This window comes from Ciconia boyciana, chromosome 1, assembly GCF_034638445.1.
Source record: "Ciconia boyciana chromosome 1, ASM3463844v1, whole genome shotgun sequence".
NCBI lineage: Eukaryota > Metazoa > Chordata > Aves > Ciconiiformes > Ciconiidae > Ciconia > Ciconia boyciana.
Window position 1 is genome coordinate 120,458,450 of NC_132934.1, and position 22,361 is coordinate 120,480,810.

Consider the following 22,361-nt stretch of genomic DNA (forward strand, 5'->3'; position numbering starts at 1 on the left):
GTTAAGGGGTGATCTAATAGCAGCTTAAATCTACCTGAAGAGCAATTACAAAGATGACAGAGCCAATCTCTTCTCAGTAGTGCCAAATTATAGTTTTGTAAAAGTTTTTAAAGCAGTTATTATCCTTTCCAAAGCATTTTTACAAAGAGTTATGTTTATTAAATCAAGCTGAAAATCCAGTCAATCCATTTTAACTTTCTGCACTTTTCCTACTTCGACAACCAGAAATGGAATCTGCTTATTAGATGTTTTCCCTTTTCTTCCTCTAGCTTTATTTGGATGGAAATCAAACTATACATAGAAGGTATTTCAAGAATACTGTTATGAAAGTAGGGCTGTTGGTTGAACAAGAGTGTGAGATTTTAGACTTAAAAAAAAAAAAAGAGATGTTTGGAAAAGCAAGGAAGCAAAAAGAAAAAATTACAACTGGTCAAAAAACTTCCTGCAGGCTTCATAGCTTTTTTTTTTTTTTAATCAAGTCAGGGTGATATTTTTTCTAATAAAGCAAAGTTTTTGAAATTTAATTTTGGAAATTGATCAGAATTCCCCAAACAGACTGTTTCATTTCCCTTTGCTGAACTGAACCTTTTCATTTTGAGTCAGTGTGGCATTAATTTCTACTTGTTAGAACTGTTACCTTGCTCAGTAGGAAATATAGTTCAGGAAAGTTATATGTCCCTTCTTTACAATTTAAGCTTCCCGGCAGATGGACTCATCATAAAAATCTCCTGATGTGTCACATCAGTTCAACTCACTGACCAACAACGGCGTAACGCGAAAGATGCTGTTCAGGTCTCAGAGGAAAACAAAGGCTGCAGCCATTGAAAGAGCATCTCTCATGAGGCATATGACAGCTTTGGTGAACACACACAATTGTCAAAGTGGCAGGAAAAGGTGTGATTTAACTGAGCAAACAAACACAAAATATTTCAGAATTAAATGAAATGATTTAACAAACATTTTCCTGAAGTAACATAAAAAATTCCCCAAAATAAAAACTGAAAGGGGGAAAGGAATATGAAAATAAAAAAGGAAAAAAAACACTTGAGGACTGTATTTTCCATTAAAGATGGAAAACCAATTCAGTTTTCTCACCAGTTGCACTTCACAGTAAGGGCCCATTTTGCCAGGGCTCTGAGGGCACCAGCAGGCCTGACCCTCCCTCAGCAGCCCCCCAGTGCTCCCTCACCCTGCCCCAGGCCCACATCAGCCCCCCCGGGGCTCCATCACCCTGCCCGAGGCCCAGAACCCCATGTCAGCAACCCGGGGCCATTGGCGCCTGCCCCAGCGACGCCTCAGCCTGTCCTGTCCCTGCCTCTGGCCCTGTCCCCTGGATGGGCCCCTTGGCGCCATGTTGTGGCCTTGTCTCCAGCCCTGTCCTCGGCCCCATCTCCTTCATCTCCTGACTGGACCCCCTGGATGGACCCTGGCCTTGGCTCAGTCTTTCACCTTGTCAGGGGCTGCCGATGGACCCCGAAGCTCCCGGCTGTGGGTGACAGCACCCGTTGGGGAGGGCACAGCCAGCGCAGGGCCCATGGGTGGGCACTTCTGCTCTCTGCCATGTTGCCTGCAGCACTGTAACAGCGGGACGAGCTCCACCCTTGGTGCGGGGCACCGACACACTCACCTGTGCAGTTATAAACCGTGACAAATAAATCCTGCGCGTCCTGTCGCATCCCGGCAAGGCGATGCGGCTGCCCTCTGCCAAGACGTCAGGCGGCGGCACCCATCCAGCTTTGCAGGTCGGGATGGCGTGAAGTTTGCTCCCGCCTGTGTGTCATCAGCTGTGCCTTACTTCCTCCTGCAGGACCGGTTAAATATTAACACAGCGATAGACGTATTTGGGCGGGGGGAAGGGGAGAGGCAATCCTTACCTCACCATATCGTGGGGACAATGTCAGGGCGGGCTCCTGCCCCGGGGCCTGGCAGCTGAGAGGCGGCAGAGGTCAGTGCTCCTTCCCCCAGCACCTCAGGCAGCCGCCCCGCCACCTGAGAGAGGTTTCCCTGGGTGAATAGGTGAGGGCTGGCCCGGGGCTCCTCGCTTTGAACGCTGCCGGCCTCCTCCTGCGTCCCCCGGGCAGAGGGTGCGAGCGGGCCTGTCATCAAAGGGAAAGCGGTGGGAGACACCCTCTCGGCGCCGGGGAAGTGATCCAGGTAACTCCTTCAGAGCCATTATTCGCTTCCCAGCAGAAGGAGATGGCGGCTGAAAGATAATTTAACCCTCTCCCCTGCTCCTGCCTCAGCAGGGAAGCCTGCCCTGGGCCGGCGGCAGTGGGGTGAGCAGGGGCGTTTTGCAACCCCCATCTCCTGCTGTGCTCCCCGGCCTTTGGGGCAGGTGTCCCCTGCATCGCAGGGTGTCCAAAGCGTCCGAGCCCCTCTCTGTGCCCGGCCAGATCCAGCTGCCACTCCTTTAGGGTGATATTATCGGTACTATCCCCTTGCCTCTGGTGCGGATGTGGGAGGGAGTAGGCTCAGAGCCATGCATGGCAACGCTGGCGATGCGAGTCACCCTGCGCACCTGTGGAGAAGGTGAAAAGCAGCTCAGGCCAAACCCCAGGTATTTAATTCATCATTGGCCAAAATATCCTGTTTCATCTGGGGATTGGGTAATAATTCCTGGCCCTTTGAAAGTCCATTTTGAAACAAAGTAAAACAAAATGTTATAGATCACTTCCTTTCCCATCTTATTTTACTTCACCCCAAGGTATTTACTGATTTTGGCCTGAATTTGGGGGTAAGATTGTAGCAAGTTTATTCTTCTCCATAAAACTTCGCTCAGCTCAGCTTGTGTTGGTGCAGCTGAGTTTGTAAGTGAAGATATGAAGGCTGCTGCCCTGGCTGGTGGGGTCCTCTCCAGACCTGTAGATCCTGCCTGGGATCACAGCTTCCTGAAAAAGGACACGGCCCTGACTTTTGGATTTGTTTCCTGGTGGTTTACTTGGGCTGTTTCACTTCATACGACAGATAATACTAACTCTTGAAAATTACTGACTGATTTGTGTACATGCTGAGAGCTATCACAGTGACAGAGCAAGGGAAAATCCCTCCAAGCTGTCCATGGCGATCCTCCTGCCCCACCTGCCCGCTGGGGACTCCTCTACACATGAAACATGGAAGTGAGAAAAAACCAAAACCTTTCAAAATGCACTGGGCAAACCCAAACCAGCCTACAAACTAGCCCCCCTCCCAACACGCAGTTGAAGAAATCAGCCCACAGGTTCTGCTTAAAATGGTGATTAGTTGACAGGGCTGTCCCTTAAGTTCACAAGGTAAACTGAAAACTTGTAAAATGGGAAAACGTGGAGCAAATTGCCAGCTGAGCCAGTCAGGTCGCAACTGCTGCAGTAAACTCAGCGAGACCCCCTGCTTAAAGCACTGAGCAGTGAACAGAGCTCTGGTATAGCTTGATGCTGCAGCTGAACATGTTTGGAAAGACAGCAACAATGATTTTTGTTGGTTGCAGTGGTGCAGCGGGCAGGGAAGGTCTGGGTGTGGGGCATTCCTGCCACACAGGCACACCGTGAGAGGCACTGCCACCCACCCCTGTGCCATCCCACAACTGCTGCTTTCACAAAAGCCCTGCTGGGAATTAATGCAGGGTCTTCACACAAAACTGCGAAATGAAGTGCTCGCTTAAGGGCAGCAAAATAGCTGGGCCAGGGCTTTTGTGTTTCGTGCCTCGTGTGGTTTCGGTTTTAGCAAAAGGGTGGTTAAAAAAGTATGCTTGTTACAGGAAACTCAGTATGTCTCTGTGGTGATACTAATATTTATGCATTGCACAGAGCTGCTATAAAGAACACCCCTGAAATAAAAAACACTTTCCTGACAAGACATTTGGGCTGGCCATAAAACGACATCATCTGGCCTGTGTCTCTTTCATGAAGGCAAGTTTCAATTTCCCAGCTGAGAAGTTTGTAAACCAAGCAGCGCAGTCAAACTCTCTCCCACATATTTTGAGGGGGAAGAGAATAATATCACACAAGTGAATCACAAATGCTGGAAAAGCAGAAAATGCAGAAGTAAGGTGCTGGCTCCCACCCAAGCTCTGTATCTTATCTCTGACCATGGTGGAGAGCTGGTGGTGTTTTATTTTGGAGTGTGAGAGGCACTGTCAGGTTCAGAGAAATAATTCTGGGGACCCTCTTTGCAGTAGCAGCCTTTCGAGCGCTCAGTCTGGGGAGCTAGGAGGAGATTTGGTGTTTCTCATCCTTGCCCCAGGGCAGGTGGGGCAGAGAGGCCAGAGTGGCAGGAGCCGTTCCTCCTGGCCACAGTGGCCCCTGTACGGCGAGGTCCTGATGGGACTGCTGCAGCAATGATGGTACCAGGCTCTGCCTGGAAATGTATGAATAGGAATCCTAGTTTTGGAGTAAAGCACACAGAAAAACATCAAAACAAACTTTTTGAGTGTAGCGGCGCATTGGGATATATTCCCACTTCCTCTCCCAAAGGCTGCCTGGCGCAGGAGGCAACGGTTTCCCGAGGGGGAGTAACAACCCCTTCATACAGAGGTCTGCTCCCCTCCAACCCCAGGGGAGCAGCTGGCGCCCTGCACAGTTGCCCTGCATGACAGTAAGTGATGGAGCACAGCGTTCATTAGTCTGCCAGGACGCCACCAGCAGCACGGACAGCACATCCACAATACACATGCAATTGCAAGCAGCTTAGAGCATAATTTTTTCCCAGCTGCTCATGATTAACTTTAATGATGCAGATGGAGTTCCCCTGACACAGTCAATCCTGAAGCAGTAGGGCTGTAATAGCCAGGAGGGACTAAGGGCGTGAGAGATGCAAGGTCCGTAGGGGAGGTTTCTCTGCTGAAGAAAGTTCCTCTACTTCTTTTGAAACAGATGTTTTGAGAAAAGATACTGCTCTCCTTCCAAACCCTCCCTCATTTAATCTTCTCCCCTTGTTGCTAATACAGGTCACATAAAGTCACATTTTATCACAGGACGCAAAGCAGCAGCTCATTACCGAGTTTCTCGATAAGTTCTGTCCTTCAGCTTCTTCTCAAGTATGCAGTGACCGCTGGTGGCTTTCTGCCTTAGGGACCAGGAGAGAATGCTCCAATGGAGAGGTTCCTGAAACTCATTTTACTTCCTCTCATCTTAACTGCATTGCTACCAGGTAAGGCACATTCATAATCCGTGAAATGAGCCACCGTGGACAAAATGTGTGAACTAATTTTAAAGCCGTGTAAATGGCAGTTACTGGCGATACCAGATTGAACAGTCAATCCCAGAGCAGCATTATTTAAATTGTTTGAAATGGTTCAGTTTGCATTTCAAGCCTGAATGATCTGATGGCTTAGAGTGGGCTTCAGTATGCAGGAGTGAGCAGTGGATGGGGCGAGGAGGAGATGGGGAGGCTGCCCTCTCTCACTTCCAGTGAGCGTGGATGTCCCACTTATTTCTCTTTCTACTTGTGCTCATCTTCCTCCTGTCTGTTTGGGACTGCTTTTGAGGGGGCATCTGTAGAGAACTTGATATCAGCAGCTGATTTTGCTTCCAGAAATATATGCAAATTAACGTTTTGCTAGTTTGCCAATTTACATTTCACATGCCTGAGTTTCAAAGTGAATACAGATAAAAGGTATCTTGGTGGCAGAGCTTTAAAGAAAATGTGAATATAAAGTGACTAGTTGGGTAACGGAGACAAGGCTGATTTTTTTTTTTTATTATAGTCTAGCTGGGGTTTTAACAGGCTCTGAAAGGAGGGAGCTGCAGTGGGATGAGAGGGAAAGTATTGTCATGGCTTAATAATTGGGGAAAGGAAACACAATGCAGGAATAAATGTTGAGTTTTCTGAGCAGAGTGGTGTTCCCAGGGAGTTGCACAGGGATGTGTGGTATTCAACAAGCTCTTAAACAACCTAGTGAAGAGGAGTGAACTGTGAGGTGGCAGACTTTGCAGGTGGTGCAGAATTACTTAGGGAAGCCAAATCCAAAAAGAGACTAGGAAGATTTGCTAGAAAATGTCATGATGCCAAGTAAGTAATAAAGGAGCAGAAAACATTTGATGCAAAGCATCACTTAATTTAAGATGTCTAGTAGGGAAAAAGAACGGATATCTTGGAAAGAGAGTAAATTGCTGAAAAGGAGAGAAAATTTCACCGCTTAGTGTCTTCAGCAAGGGAAATACAATGAAACCTGGCATTATATAAATCCACAGAAAGCTTATATCTTGAATACTGGATGTTTTGTTAGCCCTTCCATTTCAAAAGGACATATTAGGTCTGAGAAAGGTATAAAGTGTGACAGAGGTGATCAAAGGTATGCGGAGGCTTTCATTAGACTGGGATATTTTTCTGCTTGTGAAAAGAAGAAATAGTAAAGGTTTATTAAAAGAATTAATTATATGGAGGTGAATAGTGAAATTGTTATTCACAATTTCTCATAACAAAAAGAACTAGTGGCAACCAGTAAAACTATCAGAATGAATGTTTAAGGCAAACCAAAGAATGTACTTTTCCTCACAGTATGCAATAAATAGTAAAGTTCATGGCCACCCGATATAGGGGATACCAAATTATAAACAGGCTGAAAAAAGCTAGAAACAGATATCATGGAGGGTACATCCATAGGTGCAGATGCAATCATTGGCTCAGGAATTCCCTAGATCTCTTATTTTTGGACACTGAGAAGTTATAACAAGGAAGCCTTGATTTTTATTTTTTCTGTTTCTTGCACTGTCTTCCTAAGCATCCAGAGCAGAGTACTACGTGTTTTAGAGGATTTCTATTACCCTTCACTAATGTTTTTATCAAGCACCCCTGTAATGGGTGTTTTATTGCCCCACCTGCAAGCTGTACTGGAGCAGCATGTGTTGCCCACACTGTGCGGGGCAGCCATGGGAACACACCCCAAAGCAGAGAGAAAAAGTGTGTTGTGGAGAGTCAAGTGTTGCTCTTGAAAGAAGTATTACTGCTCTCAGGACATCAGGAGTCACAAGGCTGGGTGGTGTGGCTAGGCTGCTGAGATGACTGCATGGCACAGCCAGTTTGAGCACCCCTGTGGATGGGCACAGCATGCCCTTTGGCAGCAATAATATTGCAGACCACAGGGCCGACATGCAGTGCAGGGTCCCAGCCTGCTGCCAGGTTATTCGTGGTGGTGCTGCTGCGGTGCTCCCAGCCTGGGGACCATCACCACTAGAGGCAAGTGACAGTGCAGGAGGAGAGGAGGAGTAGTCCAGCAGCAGAGCCAGGAGAGCCTGCAAGCAACAGCTGTCAAACAGTGAGTAAGAGAAGAGATGGGAAGACACACTTGGGGGCTGTGGAGAGGTTTGTAGGCAGGTGGGTAGAAACTCTGGTTTTCAAAAAGCTCAGCTTCAGAGTTGTTGGTTTTTGAAATAAACTTGAGATGTGCTGAAGAAAAATCTTACCAAATCCAAAACAATTTATTGCAGAGCTGTTGCTGGAGCAGTGGGCCAGCAATGAAGCAGGGAAGGCAGAAGACAAGGTGGGGTGAGCAAGAGGCTAAAGAAATGATGAAAATAAAAAGGAATTTAAAACAGACTGGGAGGAAAAAAATGTAGAAATCCAAACAGAAATAGCAGAGAAGGAAGGGAAGAAGACAGAGACTAGACACAAAAACTGAAGTATAAAAGGCAGGGTTTATGGAAGAGGGATACGGGTATAGCGGGGGAGATAATTTTGAAAAACAATAATGAGGCTGAAAAAAAAGGAATCATTATGGCAAAAGGATAAGTCCATCCTGTCCTTCACTGTGCTGCATCCAATAGGTCACTTATAAAAGAGGAAAGGCAGAGTAGAGGAGGGAAGGAAAAGAAGGTAGCCATGCCTTGATGCCCTTGTTGCTGAAACCTTCAGCATGAAAAGGTGGTCCTTTAGAGTTAGTTCAAGCGGAGAAGAAAAAATATCGGTGACGAAGGGCAAGGGCAGTTCTTTGGCAAATGAGGTTCCCTCAGTACAGGCGTCGTCCAGGGAATGAGATGCGTTTTTGTTTCTTCAAAACTCCCAGTGATGTGGCAGTGAATTTGTGTGACAGAGGAAGGAATAAACAGCTCATAAAAGAGTTAGTATATACTCTGCATGCTGTTGGGAGGGACTGAGCAACTGAAATACCATAAATACCAGTTTAAGCGAACTTTCACCACTGGTGACTGCTTTATAAACAATTAGTGATGTGCCTCAAAGAAGGTGTCCTAACTCAGCTTTGTTCTTCAAAAATCAGGGGGTAATGCAATATCATGAAGACAGCCTAACGTTTCCTTATTGCAAAGATGATATTTGCCTGGGTGAGATTTCTCACTGGTTGTATGTGGGGAAGCAGAAGTTAAACCAGCTGTTAAGAGCCAAACACGTAATTCCTGTAAAGTGCAATGACAATCTAGCCTGAGGCCTTAATTTGTCTAAAAGCAACCATCTGTAAAGTATTTTTTAAGCAGTATGCAAATGAAACTAGCACTAAAATTTTCTCCTTAGTGCAAAAAGCAAGGCCCAGCAAAAGGACTTACAGCATTGGCTTAAAGCACTGGTAACTGGGTTTAGATCCCATTTCTGTCATGAATGTCCTCTTTGACCTTACACAAGTTACTTTATCAGTGTTTGTACGTGGGCTGGACAATGGAACGCACTGTTGGTTCAGGTCCCCATGTGCTATTGCAGGATAAAAAATAGAAGCAAAAAGATAAAGAGGCAAAGTTAAAACCACCAAAAATGTTTTGGCAGCAGGTGGAGAGGCTCATGAAGCTCATTTTTTTGTTGTGCTGGGGCTTTACTGAGATCTAAATGGAGGCGAGGTTGAGCTATGTCCCATTCCTCAGTTCTCCTGCCACCGACAGGATCCCCATACAGGGCTTATGGACCTGTTCCCTAGCTCACAGAAGTCAGTGAAAGACCATCTATTGCTCCAGCAGATATGGTTGGTGGAAGAAGATGTAGATCCTACCATACCTATGGACTGATAAAAAATTATTATATTAGATACATGAATGAATAACTCATACCTACCTGCCTATACTGTCCTGACTGTCTGAAGAAAACAAAAGCAATATTAGCCATGTATTTTTAGAGCCAATGATCACTGATTATTCATGTTTAGGGATAAATTTCAAGACAATAACAGAACTCACAGACATGATCTCATAGCAAATGATTAATTAACAGCTAGCAGTGTACTGAAAGTCGCATCATTTATTTAGAGCCATGGCAAATCACGGCTCCTTAAGAAAGTAAAGTGTTTGCACAGGCATAGAAATAAATTACAAATGCACAGAGATCAGTTTGCATTAAGAGGAGCAGTGTGGATAAGTACCACAGCTCCTGTTTCATGAGCAACTAAATGCATTTTGGTGTTAACTCTAAGGAAGTTTGTTCATGGCTGTGTCTGTCATCATAGTAGCTGTTTATGTCCTCTTCAACCAATCAGGAAGAATTCAAACAAAGTGTAAAAATCAAAAACTCAGCACATGAACATGTTATAGACACCACAGATGTACAGGGAGTAGTGTTGTAAAGGCTGGCTACAATATGAGTCAAGCAAAAATAGACAATTCAAAGACACGTTTGAGCTTAGGACAGTGTCTCAACTCTGGTAATATAAGTTATGAAGAGAAATCATGACAAGTGGATGTTGAGTATCAGGGAAGAGGGCCATATTACATGACAAATGGTCTCACTAGAATGCACTTCATCAGTACACGTTCATTAGAAAACCCATAGCTCTGTAAATGCCATTACAGACATGTGGCCAATCCCTAACATTCAGAAAGTGACAAATAGAAAAGAGAGAAAATGGCTTTTAAGCATTTTGTTGGGTTAACTTTATAAAGCAACGTATTAAGGTGTGCACATAGGTTTGATAGCTGAGTTCGTCTTCAAGCTGTTTCATGTTTTAAAGCATTTCAGTTCACCTTTACAAGTCTGAGGAGAGCTTTCAATAAAAGCTGCTGGGAAAAAATGAGCCATTTAAGTTGGACAGAAATATGCTTTACTGTATCTTATCTGACTTTATTAACTATCAGTGGAAGTGAAGTTTGCTTTTCATTTAATGTTTTATTGCTCACACAGAGATATACTTTGGAGAATGAGGTGCATGGCAGAGGTAACATAACCCAGGAAGGTGGAAAATTTTTGTAAAGGTTTTTGTAAACAGGAGAGAACTCAGAGTCAATCATACAAAGAACCAGGGAGAGCTAGGTTTGTATAATCCTGCAAAACAAAGAATGAAAAGGCTCTTGTCTGTAAATACATGTGGCGGGTGGGAGGAAAGAGAGGAGTTATTTATATTAAAGAACAATTCTTGGCACAAACCTGGTTAGCTATACACTGCCTAGGATTAAATGTGAGCTGGGAATTAGAAAATGATGTTGACAATGGAGCAATGACATTACAGACCTTATGCCCTGGTTGCATTCACCGAGGCTCTGGTTGCAATGTTGTAACTGAGATTGGGCTCTGTTTCCATTTATACAACTATCAAACATCTCTTTTGTGTGAAACAATGAAGCATATTCTCTGCTACTCAGGTCACCTATTGACTGAATGAAAAATGAATTTTTCAATAATTTATAATTAATCCATTAATGAATAAACTACCTAAAATGTACAAAACCTAGGTTGAATGAAACCTTTAAAAGTCACTTCATTGTCCTGAATACTCTTAGCAAGGGAGTAATGGCCATTTCAGACTTTCTTTCTCCTGGAAAATAATTGAACACTTATGCTCAGGCCAAATTTGCAGACACAGGGTTTTAATTAGACTGCTATGGACTGTAGTATCTAATTGCTGTAATTACGCAGACTACAGCTTGAATCATGAGGGGTAGCACTGGCAGTCCTGGTGCTTCCTCGGCATGAATGTTTCCCAGTAAGTGACGAAAAAGTCACTGGTGAGGTAGATCTCACTGGCAGGACTGCTTGGTCTGCAGAGAGCTTGTGAAATCTCCATCCTTGGAGATATTAAAAGTTTGACTTGACAAGGCCCTGTGCAAATGTCCTAACTATGAAGTTAGCTCTGCTTGGAGCAGAGAGTTGGGCTAGCGGTTTCCTGAGGTCCCTTGCCACTGGAACCTTTCAATGCCCCCATCAAAGAGCAACTCTGTCACAGTGAGCTGCAGGTAAGCACTAGGCCAAAAGGGAGCAGACCTGAGCTTAGAGATAGGTGAAAGCAGCTGTGTGGGATGAGAAAGAGCTGTGCCCGGTGGGATGTGTGCAGAGCACCAGCAGTCCTCTGAGATGAACCTCGGTGACAGCAGAGTCTGCAATGGCAGTCCTCTCCCTCTCCCTCCACTCCACCTGCAACCAGCAGGGCTGTGGGTGGCACTGACTTAGTCAAGCGACTGGTTTATGAGAGCGTACCATTTTGGGCTCCCCAATACAGGAAAGACATTGATAAACTGGAGCAAGTTCAGTAGAGGGCCACCAAGATAGTAATGGGCTGGAGCACTTGCCCTGTGAGGAGCAGCTGATGGAGCAGGGCTTGTTCAGCCTGAAGAAGAGATGGTGGCGGGGTCTCTAATGTGGCAGCCTGTCAGTACCTCCAAGGAGGTTGTCAAGAAAATGGAGCTAGGCTCTTCACATCAGTGAATGGCAAGAGAACAAGAGACAACAGGCATATGTTGAAACAAAAGGGGTTCAGAGTGGACAAAAAGAAAAGCTTTTTCCCCATGAGGACAGTCAGGCAGTGGAGCAGGTTGCCCAGAGAAGCTGTACAGTCTCCATCCTTGGAGGTTTTCAAGCCCCGACTGGATAAAGCTGTGAGCAACCAGGTCCAACCTCAGAACTGATTCTGCTTTATCAGGGGGGCTGGATTGGAGACCTCCCAAGGTCACTTCCAACCTGAATTACTCTATGGCCATTTGGTCAGCTACTCCTCCTTGAAAGGCATCGATAGTACCTCTGCCTTTGCTCTACTGCACATGGACATAGCATGCTCTGGGGAACTGAGCCAAAATCCAAAGGGATTCACAAAGAACAAAGATCCAGAGAAGCAGGTTCCTAATTTAACAGAACACTGCTTTCTCAAGTCCTGTTCCCTAAGACATCAGCCAAATAATCTGGGTTGTTTTTACAGTTTGAAGTTTTGTCCCTCATGAAGACTAGGATATATGATGTTCTGTCTCTGAGAAATACTTCAGGATTTGCCCACCTTCAAAATAGCACCCATTTCCCCTAGCTATTTCAGGGAATCAAGTCACAGCTGCTGCTTTGAAAAAAAGGTCTCTGCCTTCATCCTTCCTTCACTTTCTGCGTGGTAGAAGCAAGTGCTTCTGCCTTCCCACGTGCAGGGGATCCACCATCTGCCTGGGCAACAGCTGCACATTCATTCCTCTGAGGGCAATGGGAGGCCCTGGATCTGTTGAGGAGGAAAGGAAAATAGAATACCTTCATTAGAAATGAGCTTCCGGTTCTGAAAAATAGTAGCCAAAATTCATACTACATTTTAAGGAGAAAAACTCATGAATTACAGCAGCTCTGGCTAACAGAAAGCCTGAGAAGGTGGGGAAGGATGTATGTGATGCATGCATGAGAAATAAAGGAAGAGGGAGATGAATAGGGGAAAGTGCATGGAAGGATATATGCTGGGGCTGCAAAAAATCAGTGGCAATCTGAGGTATGGAAAAGGGACCAGTTACGTACTCCTTTATTTATTTAAAGTATAGAGAACTCATGTATTTTCCTATTTATAAGTGGAACTTTTTTCTTTCAGGAAAATGGTAAGTCAGCTTTTTAGTGAATCACTGAAAAGAGAAAGGTGATTTTGGAGTGGGGGGAGGAGAGACCAAAAATCAAATGCATCTTTAAAGAAAACTATTTAATCTAAGCTGGAGCTGAAATATTAGATTGTACATATCCATCTCTGAACTGGTTAAGATCTTTTAATCTATATAAACCTGTACTTCTTGGGTTTGTAATGATTGGCTTGGGGCTCCATTATAGCCATGTAGCATTTGACCACTATTTAGTGCTGTGGGATTAACATTACTCAGTTGCAATTTCAATTCAGCATACATATCTTTTAACTACTTACTGACAGGCATTATAGCAAATGAGACAATAATCTTTTCCTGAAAGTATCAGATACTGACAACTGTCAGAGATGAAGTGCCAGCTCAGCTGAATCAACTGCCTTTCCTGATACATGACTAAGTGCTTAATACCCCAGTGTGCCTAGTGAATAATACTATTTGAACCAGGGCACCTAGCTTTTTAGCCTTAAATTGCTGGCAGTAAAAATTAAGTCAAAGGCCTTTGGTGGTGGTGTTGTATATGTATTTACAGACTGTGGTTTTTCCTTCCTTCCAGGTCTTGGCTTTTGTTACTCTATTATAAATGGCCCTACTAATGCAACAGTCCTTGCTGGTTCAGAAGCCCGCTTTAATTGCACTGTGTCAGTAGGATGGGTAATTCTCATTTGGCTGTCCAATGGAAATCCTGTCCTCACTGTCATCAATCCTCAAGGAGCTGTTGAAACATCAGACCGCTTCACATCTCAAAATTATACCAGTGGCAATGGGTTTACCTCAGAGCTGATCATCCACAACACACAGCTTAGTGACTCTGGAAAAATTGAATGCAGCACCCAGCAACCTAGTGAGAGCAGCTTTGCATTTCTTTCTGTTCAAGGTACGTATAGCCATCAATACAAAGCTATTTTATTATACTGCACTTAAAGGAATCCTCTGATGGATTGCCCAAATTATCCCTGCAAAGGAGTACATGCTCTCATTTACCATCCTTTGCCTCCTGTCCTCCTTGTCTTAATTTTCCTGTCAAAGCAGGTTTCAGAGTCACATTCAGAGTGCCATGAACAAAGGTTTGAACTGCCCTTCTTTTTTTCTGTTACATCTCTTATTCTTTATTGGATTGTATAATATGCCTGAAGGCTATATCAGGCCCACTAGCAGTCAGTCAAAAATGATCTTTTGGCTAGAAACAGTATGGATTACCCCATATGCACATCTTTGTACATGAACCTTCTGCTGTCTTTAGGGCAGATCTCCCTCCTGATTTCTGACTCAGTCTGTATCCAGCTTCTTTGAGTTTGATTTAATGGCATGTAGAAGTAAAGCTCTTGAGACACAAAGCAATACCCTTCATATGATTGCTGCTGCAAGCTACCGTTTCCAAGGAACAAAAAGTTCCTGTGTATCAAGTCCCTGTGTATGAGACCTCTTCCTCCTCTCTGAAGCAGCAATAGTGACAGAGTGCAGCCAGTAAAGCAAGATCTAATCACCAGATACTATGCATTTGTCAAAGAGATGCTTCACACAATGAGAACATCTCATCTACCCGTAAACCTTTCCTGATAAAACCCAAGCATACTTAAAATTTAGAGAGAAACTCTGTTATTTCATTATGTTGTCCTTCAGCTGGAAATACATCAGGATGGCTAAAAAGTATAATTTCCTGCTTTTTATTGGAAAGGTACTGAAAGTGGAGACTTGTGCTTTAGACACACTGGACAATGTGTCCGTGAAGAATATATGCGTGTTTATATCATGCATATGGTATATCTGTGCTAATAATGATTGTTTTTAAATTCATATCTCAAGGCATAGCTAATTCTTGGTAGCTAGATAAGATTTAAAACTATCAGCAGGAAAGCAATGCAGCCAAATATTCTGAAGGAACAAAATATGTTTTCCCTCCTACAGTTAATGGATCTTTATTCATCAAAAATAGCACCTTAACAGTAAAAGAGAACAAAACGGTTGAAATTGTTTGTGAAGCCTTAGGATGGGCTCCAGCTCCAGACATTACCTGGATGACAAATGACTCTTTCATTGATAAGTCGAGGTATGTTACCCAGCAAAGTCAAGGATCTAATGACCTCCACAATGCCCTGAGCATCCTAACTTTGACTCCGACGGCCACTGAGATTTTGACTTGTTTAGCTGACATAGAAGCACTCCCTAACCCTCAGAATGCAACTGTAACTGTTATTTTTGTCAACTCTACTATAGGTGAGTGAATGTTTGTTGTACTTTGCCTGTACTATTTTCTCAGAACTGTGCTTTTAGTTTTGTTTTGCTTTGTTTTATTTTGAAAAGTCTTATTTGCAAATGAAATACTATGAGATGTGCAAAGGGGGTAGAATTAAGACCCAATCGTCACAACCTGATACATAGGTAGGGTTAAATTCACATCTGTGAGAGGACTGGTACAAGTCTAATGAACCACAAAGTGCAGCTTAGGACTGAGCAAGACAAATGAAGCAGTACACCTGCCACTGACTCCTACTATGGATTCATTGATAAGAAAACTGGCCTTTGCTCCTTGACCAAGTAAACATCTAATGAATTTAGATGTTAAATATCTTTGATTAGGCCATGCCTGCCATATGAACATAATTTGTTAGACCTCATTTATTCAAAGCCAAACCCTCAGGTGAAATTGTTCTCCATAATATTCAATACCAACTTTACCACTGACTTGGAAAAAACTCCTGGATTTTACTCCCAGTTTCCACACACAACCTAGAATAGATTCTGTACTAGCACTTCAGATGCGAATAGAAAGTTCTCTGTATGAGCTGTTATCAGATGTAATGGAGCTGTTGTAGTATGGTGGTAACATCCCCAGGGCTGCACTGAGGCTGGCACCTAATTGCAGATGGTAGCATTTACATGTATGAACTTCTATACCATATACCTATCATCAATCTACTATAAGAACGTCTTTGTACATGGTGTATTCACCCATTACAGAGCAAGAATCAAGTCATCAAGAGAAGCTGTGTATCATGGAATTTTTCCCAAAGTCTACTTAGATCAAAGGGCCATTGGGCCTCCTTTCCTCTTCCTGGTATGGTCCCTTTTGCGTCTTAGAGGAAGGTAAAATTTGTCCTGCAGCAACATATGTGGGATTCTTTGGATAGTGCATTTGGTTGCTTTTTATTGCTTTTTATTTAAGGAAATTCAAGGTCACTTTAAACTAAGCATGGATGTTGAGCAAATCTCTCAAGAACAGTTAGACCTTTGATAACCCTAAATATTTTCGCTAACATTGTCAACATTTTTGTAATGCTGCTAATCTTTGGCCTCACTGACATCCTATGAAAATAAATTCCATAATTTAACACATTCACAGTATTAGGAGGTTTATAAGGAAAAGTGTGATTTTATCTGATCTGTGCTTCCAGCGTGGAACAAAGCAAGTGGGACTATCACTACAGATATGCCTCATAATCTAACAGAATCCTATGAAAACCTTTTTTCTTTTCTAAACCGTAACACAATAAGAGCAAGTAAGAGGAAATATCTCCCTGTGGGTTAGCAGTGTTTAATGCAGATAAGGGTGACGATACCAGACAATTTCTCTGTTAGGACTAGCCAAGTGTCTCAACTGTAAGGTAGAGGAGTCTCAAGACAAACTAAACTTGAAGCACTAATTGCATGGCAGGGAGCTGAAGTTGCTGGATATAGGTACACTGCCACCTATGGTGACATAGTCCACCCTACAGTGACATCCCTTTTATTAGCCTTATCCTGTGGTATGGGAAATGCATAGGTTATATGGAGGTTTTTTTGCAGTGGGTCTATGCATCCCCACTGTCTTCTGTACAGAGTAGGGCCTCGAATCTACGTTTCTTTTCATGATGTGGTGCGCATTGTGAACTTCTATAATCATGATGACAGCTTCTCTTGATGCACTGATTCTTCTTCTGTAATGGGTGAACACGGCACGTACAAAGACATTCTTATACTGGATTGATGAGGGGTTTGGTGTAGAAGTTTTGACATATAAACAAAAGAGGAGGTTTAATAACTGTGCCTTTTATTTTAAGTATGAGTCATTATTAGCAAGCCTTTTTCAGAAGTACTTGCTTCGTAATGCAGTTGAAAAAGGTCATTTCACCATTCTTAATATGGCTTTTTTGTAGTCAGATTGCTCCTAATTACTGACTAAGCAAAATAGAAGTATCCTGAGGAAATTAATAAATTCCCCTGCCTACTCATTTGTGAAGTACTGCGGTATCCACCCTCAGTTTCCATAGCTACTCATTGTAAATCAGAAGAGGAGAAAAACAGATGTCATGAAGCAAAATTATTGTATAATTAGTGATTGTATAGGACCATCATTCATTTCTCTTTGTAAAAATCATTGTGCAGCAGCAGACACTTGAAATTTGTCAGGATATGAGAATATGAAGTCTTTAAATTATTAGAATGAAATAAAGACATGGCATTTACGACAGAGGAAGATATATAATGTATATATCACACTTGAAATCTCAGAGCTTGTCTGACTTTCCATGTACAGACTCAGCCTTAGCTAGCTGTTGTCAGGAAAGAATACAACTAGCTTCAAACATCTAAGGAATTCTTCCCAAAACTACTGTAATATCAATTTCAACCTTCACTTAAAAGCTTGAGGAATTTAATTCCTCTGTGTCTCTCACAAGCAATACCTGTCCATTCACAAGAATTGCAACCAAAAATCTGAGCCCTCTTCAGCCAGCCATCTCCTGGTCAGTGAATGTCCTACCTTCCTGCACCTCTAGATCAGTGTTAATCTCAGACCTTTCCATACAAGGTGGTGCCTTTTTATGTCAGTCACTCCTGCTCCAGAGGTACCTCACTCACAGTGGTGTTTGGCTGAGCCCCAGATTTGGGAACTCCTATGGAGTGATCCCAGCAGGTGCATTTACAGAGCTGTTATTGGGAAATGGGGTCCCTGGCAGAGTCCCTGAGCTGGGCCCAAGCTCTCTGTGGCCTCAGTGTTGACTTCATGTGGCCTTTGACCTGCAGAAATGAAGATAGGGAACATGCCACGAGCCTGATCTTCCTTTGCTTTTTAAGTTAGCCAGAAAGCTCCAAAGTGTCCAAGAAGCGATGTGCAGCTTTTTCCAGTCTCTCGTTTCTCCTTGGTCACCAGCATGTGCTAGGGAAAATCCCCTTTCCTGCAGATACTTTGCCCAAGTAAATTTTTGGGCATTTTTGGAGGAGCCAGAGGTCGGGACAGCAGCAGAGGATGGGCCCCATAGAATGACGAAGTGGCTTTGTCTACACTAAGCACCTCATGTAACTTGGTGTGGATTTACTAATGGGGTTAAAAGGAGTTTAATGCCCTCATGCTTTAGTGCCCCTTTCTTGCACCCCTACTTGCGTGTTGAGCTGGCAGCTCCTGCATTCATACCTGCTGGTCCCAGCTCCATTTTCTTGCTGGATCCTCCAAAACTGGGGAGAAACTACAATGTTGAAGTGCTGGGAGTGTTTGTGTTGTATCATGTCCTTTTCGCTTCAGCTCTATAGATACTCTTTCGGCATGTAACCTGAACCTGACAGGGAGCAAAATACCTCGGTGTGGCAGCCAGCCTGCAGCTATGAGCCAGTGCAGGTGTGTTTAGCTCCTGCCTTCACACTAACGTTAGGCTTTCCCCTATAGCTAAATAGCTGTCTTTCATATTTCAGGCAACTTGAAATCCCTGTGTGGCATGCTTTATGGAACAAAATATGATAAAATTTTTGTTAGATATTTGTTGCAGTACTTCTAGATAAAAATATTATGAACAAGTTTATCATAAATTGTGATCACAACTGATTACAGCCTACAGAATTAACTACTAGTTTGCAGGTTACTGAGTGCTTGTTTTCTCTAATGGTCAGAAGAAATTAAAAACATGCTGACTGAGCATTAGGATTAGAGAAGACTGAAACAAATTGCTTAATCATAATGACCTGAGCTTTGGAGAATACAGACTCCTAACAGAGGTTCAAGCCTTGTAGGAGGCTCTGGTCCTGTATCTTTGCAGTCTGAAACCTCCAAACCCCAAACATATGCCCAGGCAAATTGGTAGATAGAAAGGATTTACTTCTTTATTCTCTGCCCTAGGTAAACCAGCAGATACTCTGGTTCACACATCAGGGGCATAGCCCCGACACTGCGCAGCCACCAGTTGCTTACATTGCTGCGGTACCTTTTCCAGAGGCTGTCAGCTAAATGTGGCCATGCAGTCATTAACTGGGACCTCTAACGAGGAAATGACAATCAATCATAAACTCAGTGCAACAGAATGAGTTTTGTGAAGTTTGGATGTGTCTCACACCTGTAATTTGCATTGGAAGTTTGTTTCTAAACTCTGCCAAAATGACTTTGGGGCTGCTTTTCAAAGGGTAGCCAAATTAGAGATGCTTCTGAAATATTTGGTCGACACCAAAGGGCAGGATGATGTGACAATCAGAACCGACACCTTCCTTGTGCATCCAGCTGTGTGAGAAACACAGAGTATTTTTAAAATTCTGTGCACGTGGGAGCTCTGTAGGAAAACTGTTTGGTCATAGCAACCGATTTCAGCAAGATACTGAATTATCTTGAAGTCACCTCATTTAACTCTGTAGATTACCGCAAAGACAAAGGAATAAGTTAATGTTGTGAGAATGCCAGTAGTGAAGATGGGTTAGTAGCTGCATATTCCCAAGTGGTGCTACTCTTTACAGGTTTTGCTATTCGCTGCTCTTTTAAATGGGTAACAGATGCCCTACCAAGTATGTCCCAAAACCACACACCTGCTGAAATCAGTGAGAGAAATCCCAAGATGAGATTCATCAGAAAATCATATCTACAGGCTAGATATGTACTGTCCATCTGTACTAGTCACCTAAGACTATCGCTGTGGTCTGTGGGGAGAAATGTATGCTTCTTCAAAGCTTCTCATCTTATCCAAAGGGACACACATGCACATTTGGCCAAATGAGTTGTAACCCAAAATACTTATTTTCTCTCCACTGACAAGAGCAGCTAGGCAAGACATTTAATATCTGCAGTATAGACATCTAAATTGAATCTTAACTCCTCTCCCCAACCCCCGATGTCTCCAAAGCATGTTGGGAGGCCCAGCATTATCTGCAAAATAAAGTTTAGGTTGGAAGATTGCACCCCTGTGTTTTTCAGAAGAGAAGTAGCTGTGGGAAAAGTTACAATTGCAATAAAGAATTTGCATTTGGAAACATTTTAAGTTCTTGGGCACCATCCACAAATACAGAGTCTGTCATTCGGAAAACACAGACTCCCTGTTAAATAATCAACAAGCAGTTAATAGCTTCTCACAGAAAAGGTAAATATTCTGAAAAGGATGTTCTGAGGCTCTGATGATAATACAATATTTCTCCATTTAATTTAACAGAGAATGATTACAGTGAAGACAGCAGAAGCACGTGGGTTATTGTACTTGCAGTCGTGCTTTCACTTGTTGGTATTATTCTTCTGATCATTCTTATTGCAGTTGTTGTACGCTGCTGCTGCCTAAAAAAGAAAGGTAAGTGGACCTCCACAATTAGTCTGTATATTAAAAAGCATCTTAAGTTAGATATAAATCTCCTGGTTATGTTACTTCTGGTGTAGTGCAAAGACCTGTAAAGAGAAGTGTGAGCAGACAGATCCTGCTCTTAACCATGACCTGGTTAAGATGCTCCTTACTTTCATCTTGCTGTTTCTCCTCTAAATTGGTTCCAGAGTAATTAGTGGCCCATTAGTTTTGCCATTCACATTAACTACAAGGGGGTCGTGTTTTTCAGGAGTAAGTTAACTTTCAATGATGTTTAGTTCCTATGCCGGGGCTCTTTGTTGAAGCATACCTTCAGTGCTGTGTGCTTAATTTCCAGTTTCTGTGTAAGCAATTCTACAGGGACGTTGCACAATTTTGTAAACAGGGAGGAGAGATGCCCTGTGGTAGCTGGAACACAGTGCACACTCTAAGAGGAGCTCTACAGTAGGTCACATTTTAGTTTCCTGCATTTTAAACATATTCTTTCTTTCTCTCTCTTCCCCCCCCCCCCCTTCAGGATCTACATATCAAAATGAAATAAGGTAAGCTGGATGAGGTGGGAGAATTTTCGTTTTAACCGAACGCTTTCAGGCTGCTGCAGGATGGTGAGAGGGATGTGCCGGTTTCCACCGCCCAGCGCTTCCAGGATGTGTGGGTGCTGCCCCGCTGTGTGACCTTGCCCATGCCTGTATGCACAGCACAGGAAGGGAACTGACCTTAGGGGCGACAGGCAAGGGCCACAGCTCGCAGCAGGTTGTGAACTCTGTTCCCACGATAAACTGGGTGAAAAGAATCAAAATCCTGCAAACGCTACCTCGCTGATCCAGCACGCACAGAAATTACAGACGCAAAATACACTCCTACGGAAGCTGACGGGCAAAGCAAACCCTTAAAAATCGGCCGTAGCCCCAGGCGCCCCGGGGAAGGCAGGGGAGGCAGGCAGCCCTGCCTGCCCCGGGCTGGTTGCCCGCAGCGTGCCGGGCGTTTGCCCGCGCCGCCACAGGAGGTCACTGCGAGCCCAGCAGCTCTGCTGGGGCTGCCTGGGGGGGGGGAGACCCGGACCTTCCGGCGAGAAGCCTTGCCGCCAGCTAGTTGGGATAGATTGGCAGGCAAATTAGACGGTCTCCCCGCCTCTTTTAAGGTTCGTTAGCGTTAGACTGATAAAAACCAAAGAACGAAATAAAGCTGCCCCGATGATGAGTGTCAACACTTGATCGAGTGATGATTAGACGCGCTGGAGTGCAAAGCTGTTGGTACGTTATTGCATTGAGTTGGAAAACCCTAGAAATCATGAGCTGATGGTTATCAGCATTAAGATCCTATTTATTGGCGCCAGCATGGCTGTGACAGCAACATCAGTGGGGTTATTTGGAGTTATTTTTTCTAAGCTTCTAGGGAGCATTGTAAATTCATACTCTGCCTGTGCTTGTGGGGCTTTTAACTCCCCGGCTCTTAATGAGTTTACAAAACGTTACACCACGTTGCCTCGCACTTCAGTAATACCTAGCTTCATTAATGGCCTCTTGTGGGGAAATTTGGTGAAGGTCTGTTGATAGATTTCCATTTATAGAGCACTTTATTGATACCAAACAAAATAAGGAAATTAGGGAAACACAATTTTCTCCTGAGGAAATGATGCTAATTATGCCATGCCATACCAGTAAATTTCCACGTGATTTCTTAGTTTGTGATGCTAAATTGATCATTTTACCAAGTGCAGCTATATAAATAGGGCAGGACTAAATCAGTAGGGAATGGGAGGCCAAAAGCACGTACAACTTGCATATCGGTTTTGCTATGAATAAAGTCCTACAAAGCCTTTTTGCTTGGATTCTGACTTGGTTCTGCCAAAAGCCTTCTGCAAGGGTCAACTCTGCTAACACAAAATCAGTTGAACATGCAGGGAAGCATCTGCCCAGCAGTGGGGACTGGTATGGTCGGGTCTGTGTCCTTCCCAGGACCCTAACTCGCTGATGCGGGTCTGCACAGTGCTTTCTTTCAGACAACCTGAACAGGTCCAGAATAGGGCATAACATTACTTTCCCCCAATGTCTTTGAATCTGGTCTAGGCAAATACAATTCTATCTTCATGACAGGATGTGTGTTTTTAGATGTCAGTACAGTAAAGTTC

At 43.7% G+C, this 22,361-nt stretch overlaps 1 protein-coding gene across 1 annotated transcript in view; it reads left to right on the forward strand.

The window, feature by feature from the left end:
- The first annotated feature begins 5,001 nt into the window (after window positions 1–5,001).
- Window positions 5,002–22,361, forward strand: part of IGSF5 (immunoglobulin superfamily member 5) — a 30,030-nt gene continuing 12,670 nt past the window's right edge. Inside the window, exons 1-5 of the mRNA XM_072852137.1 lie at window positions 5,002–5,124; window positions 13,267–13,587; window positions 14,619–14,927; window positions 20,090–20,221; window positions 20,748–20,772. Of these exons, the coding sequence (XP_072708238.1) occupies window positions 5,067–5,124; window positions 13,267–13,587; window positions 14,619–14,927; window positions 20,090–20,221; window positions 20,748–20,772 (845 nt within the window). The 5' untranslated portion in view covers window positions 5,002–5,066. The remainder of the gene's footprint in view (window positions 5,125–13,266; window positions 13,588–14,618; window positions 14,928–20,089; window positions 20,222–20,747; window positions 20,773–22,361) is intronic.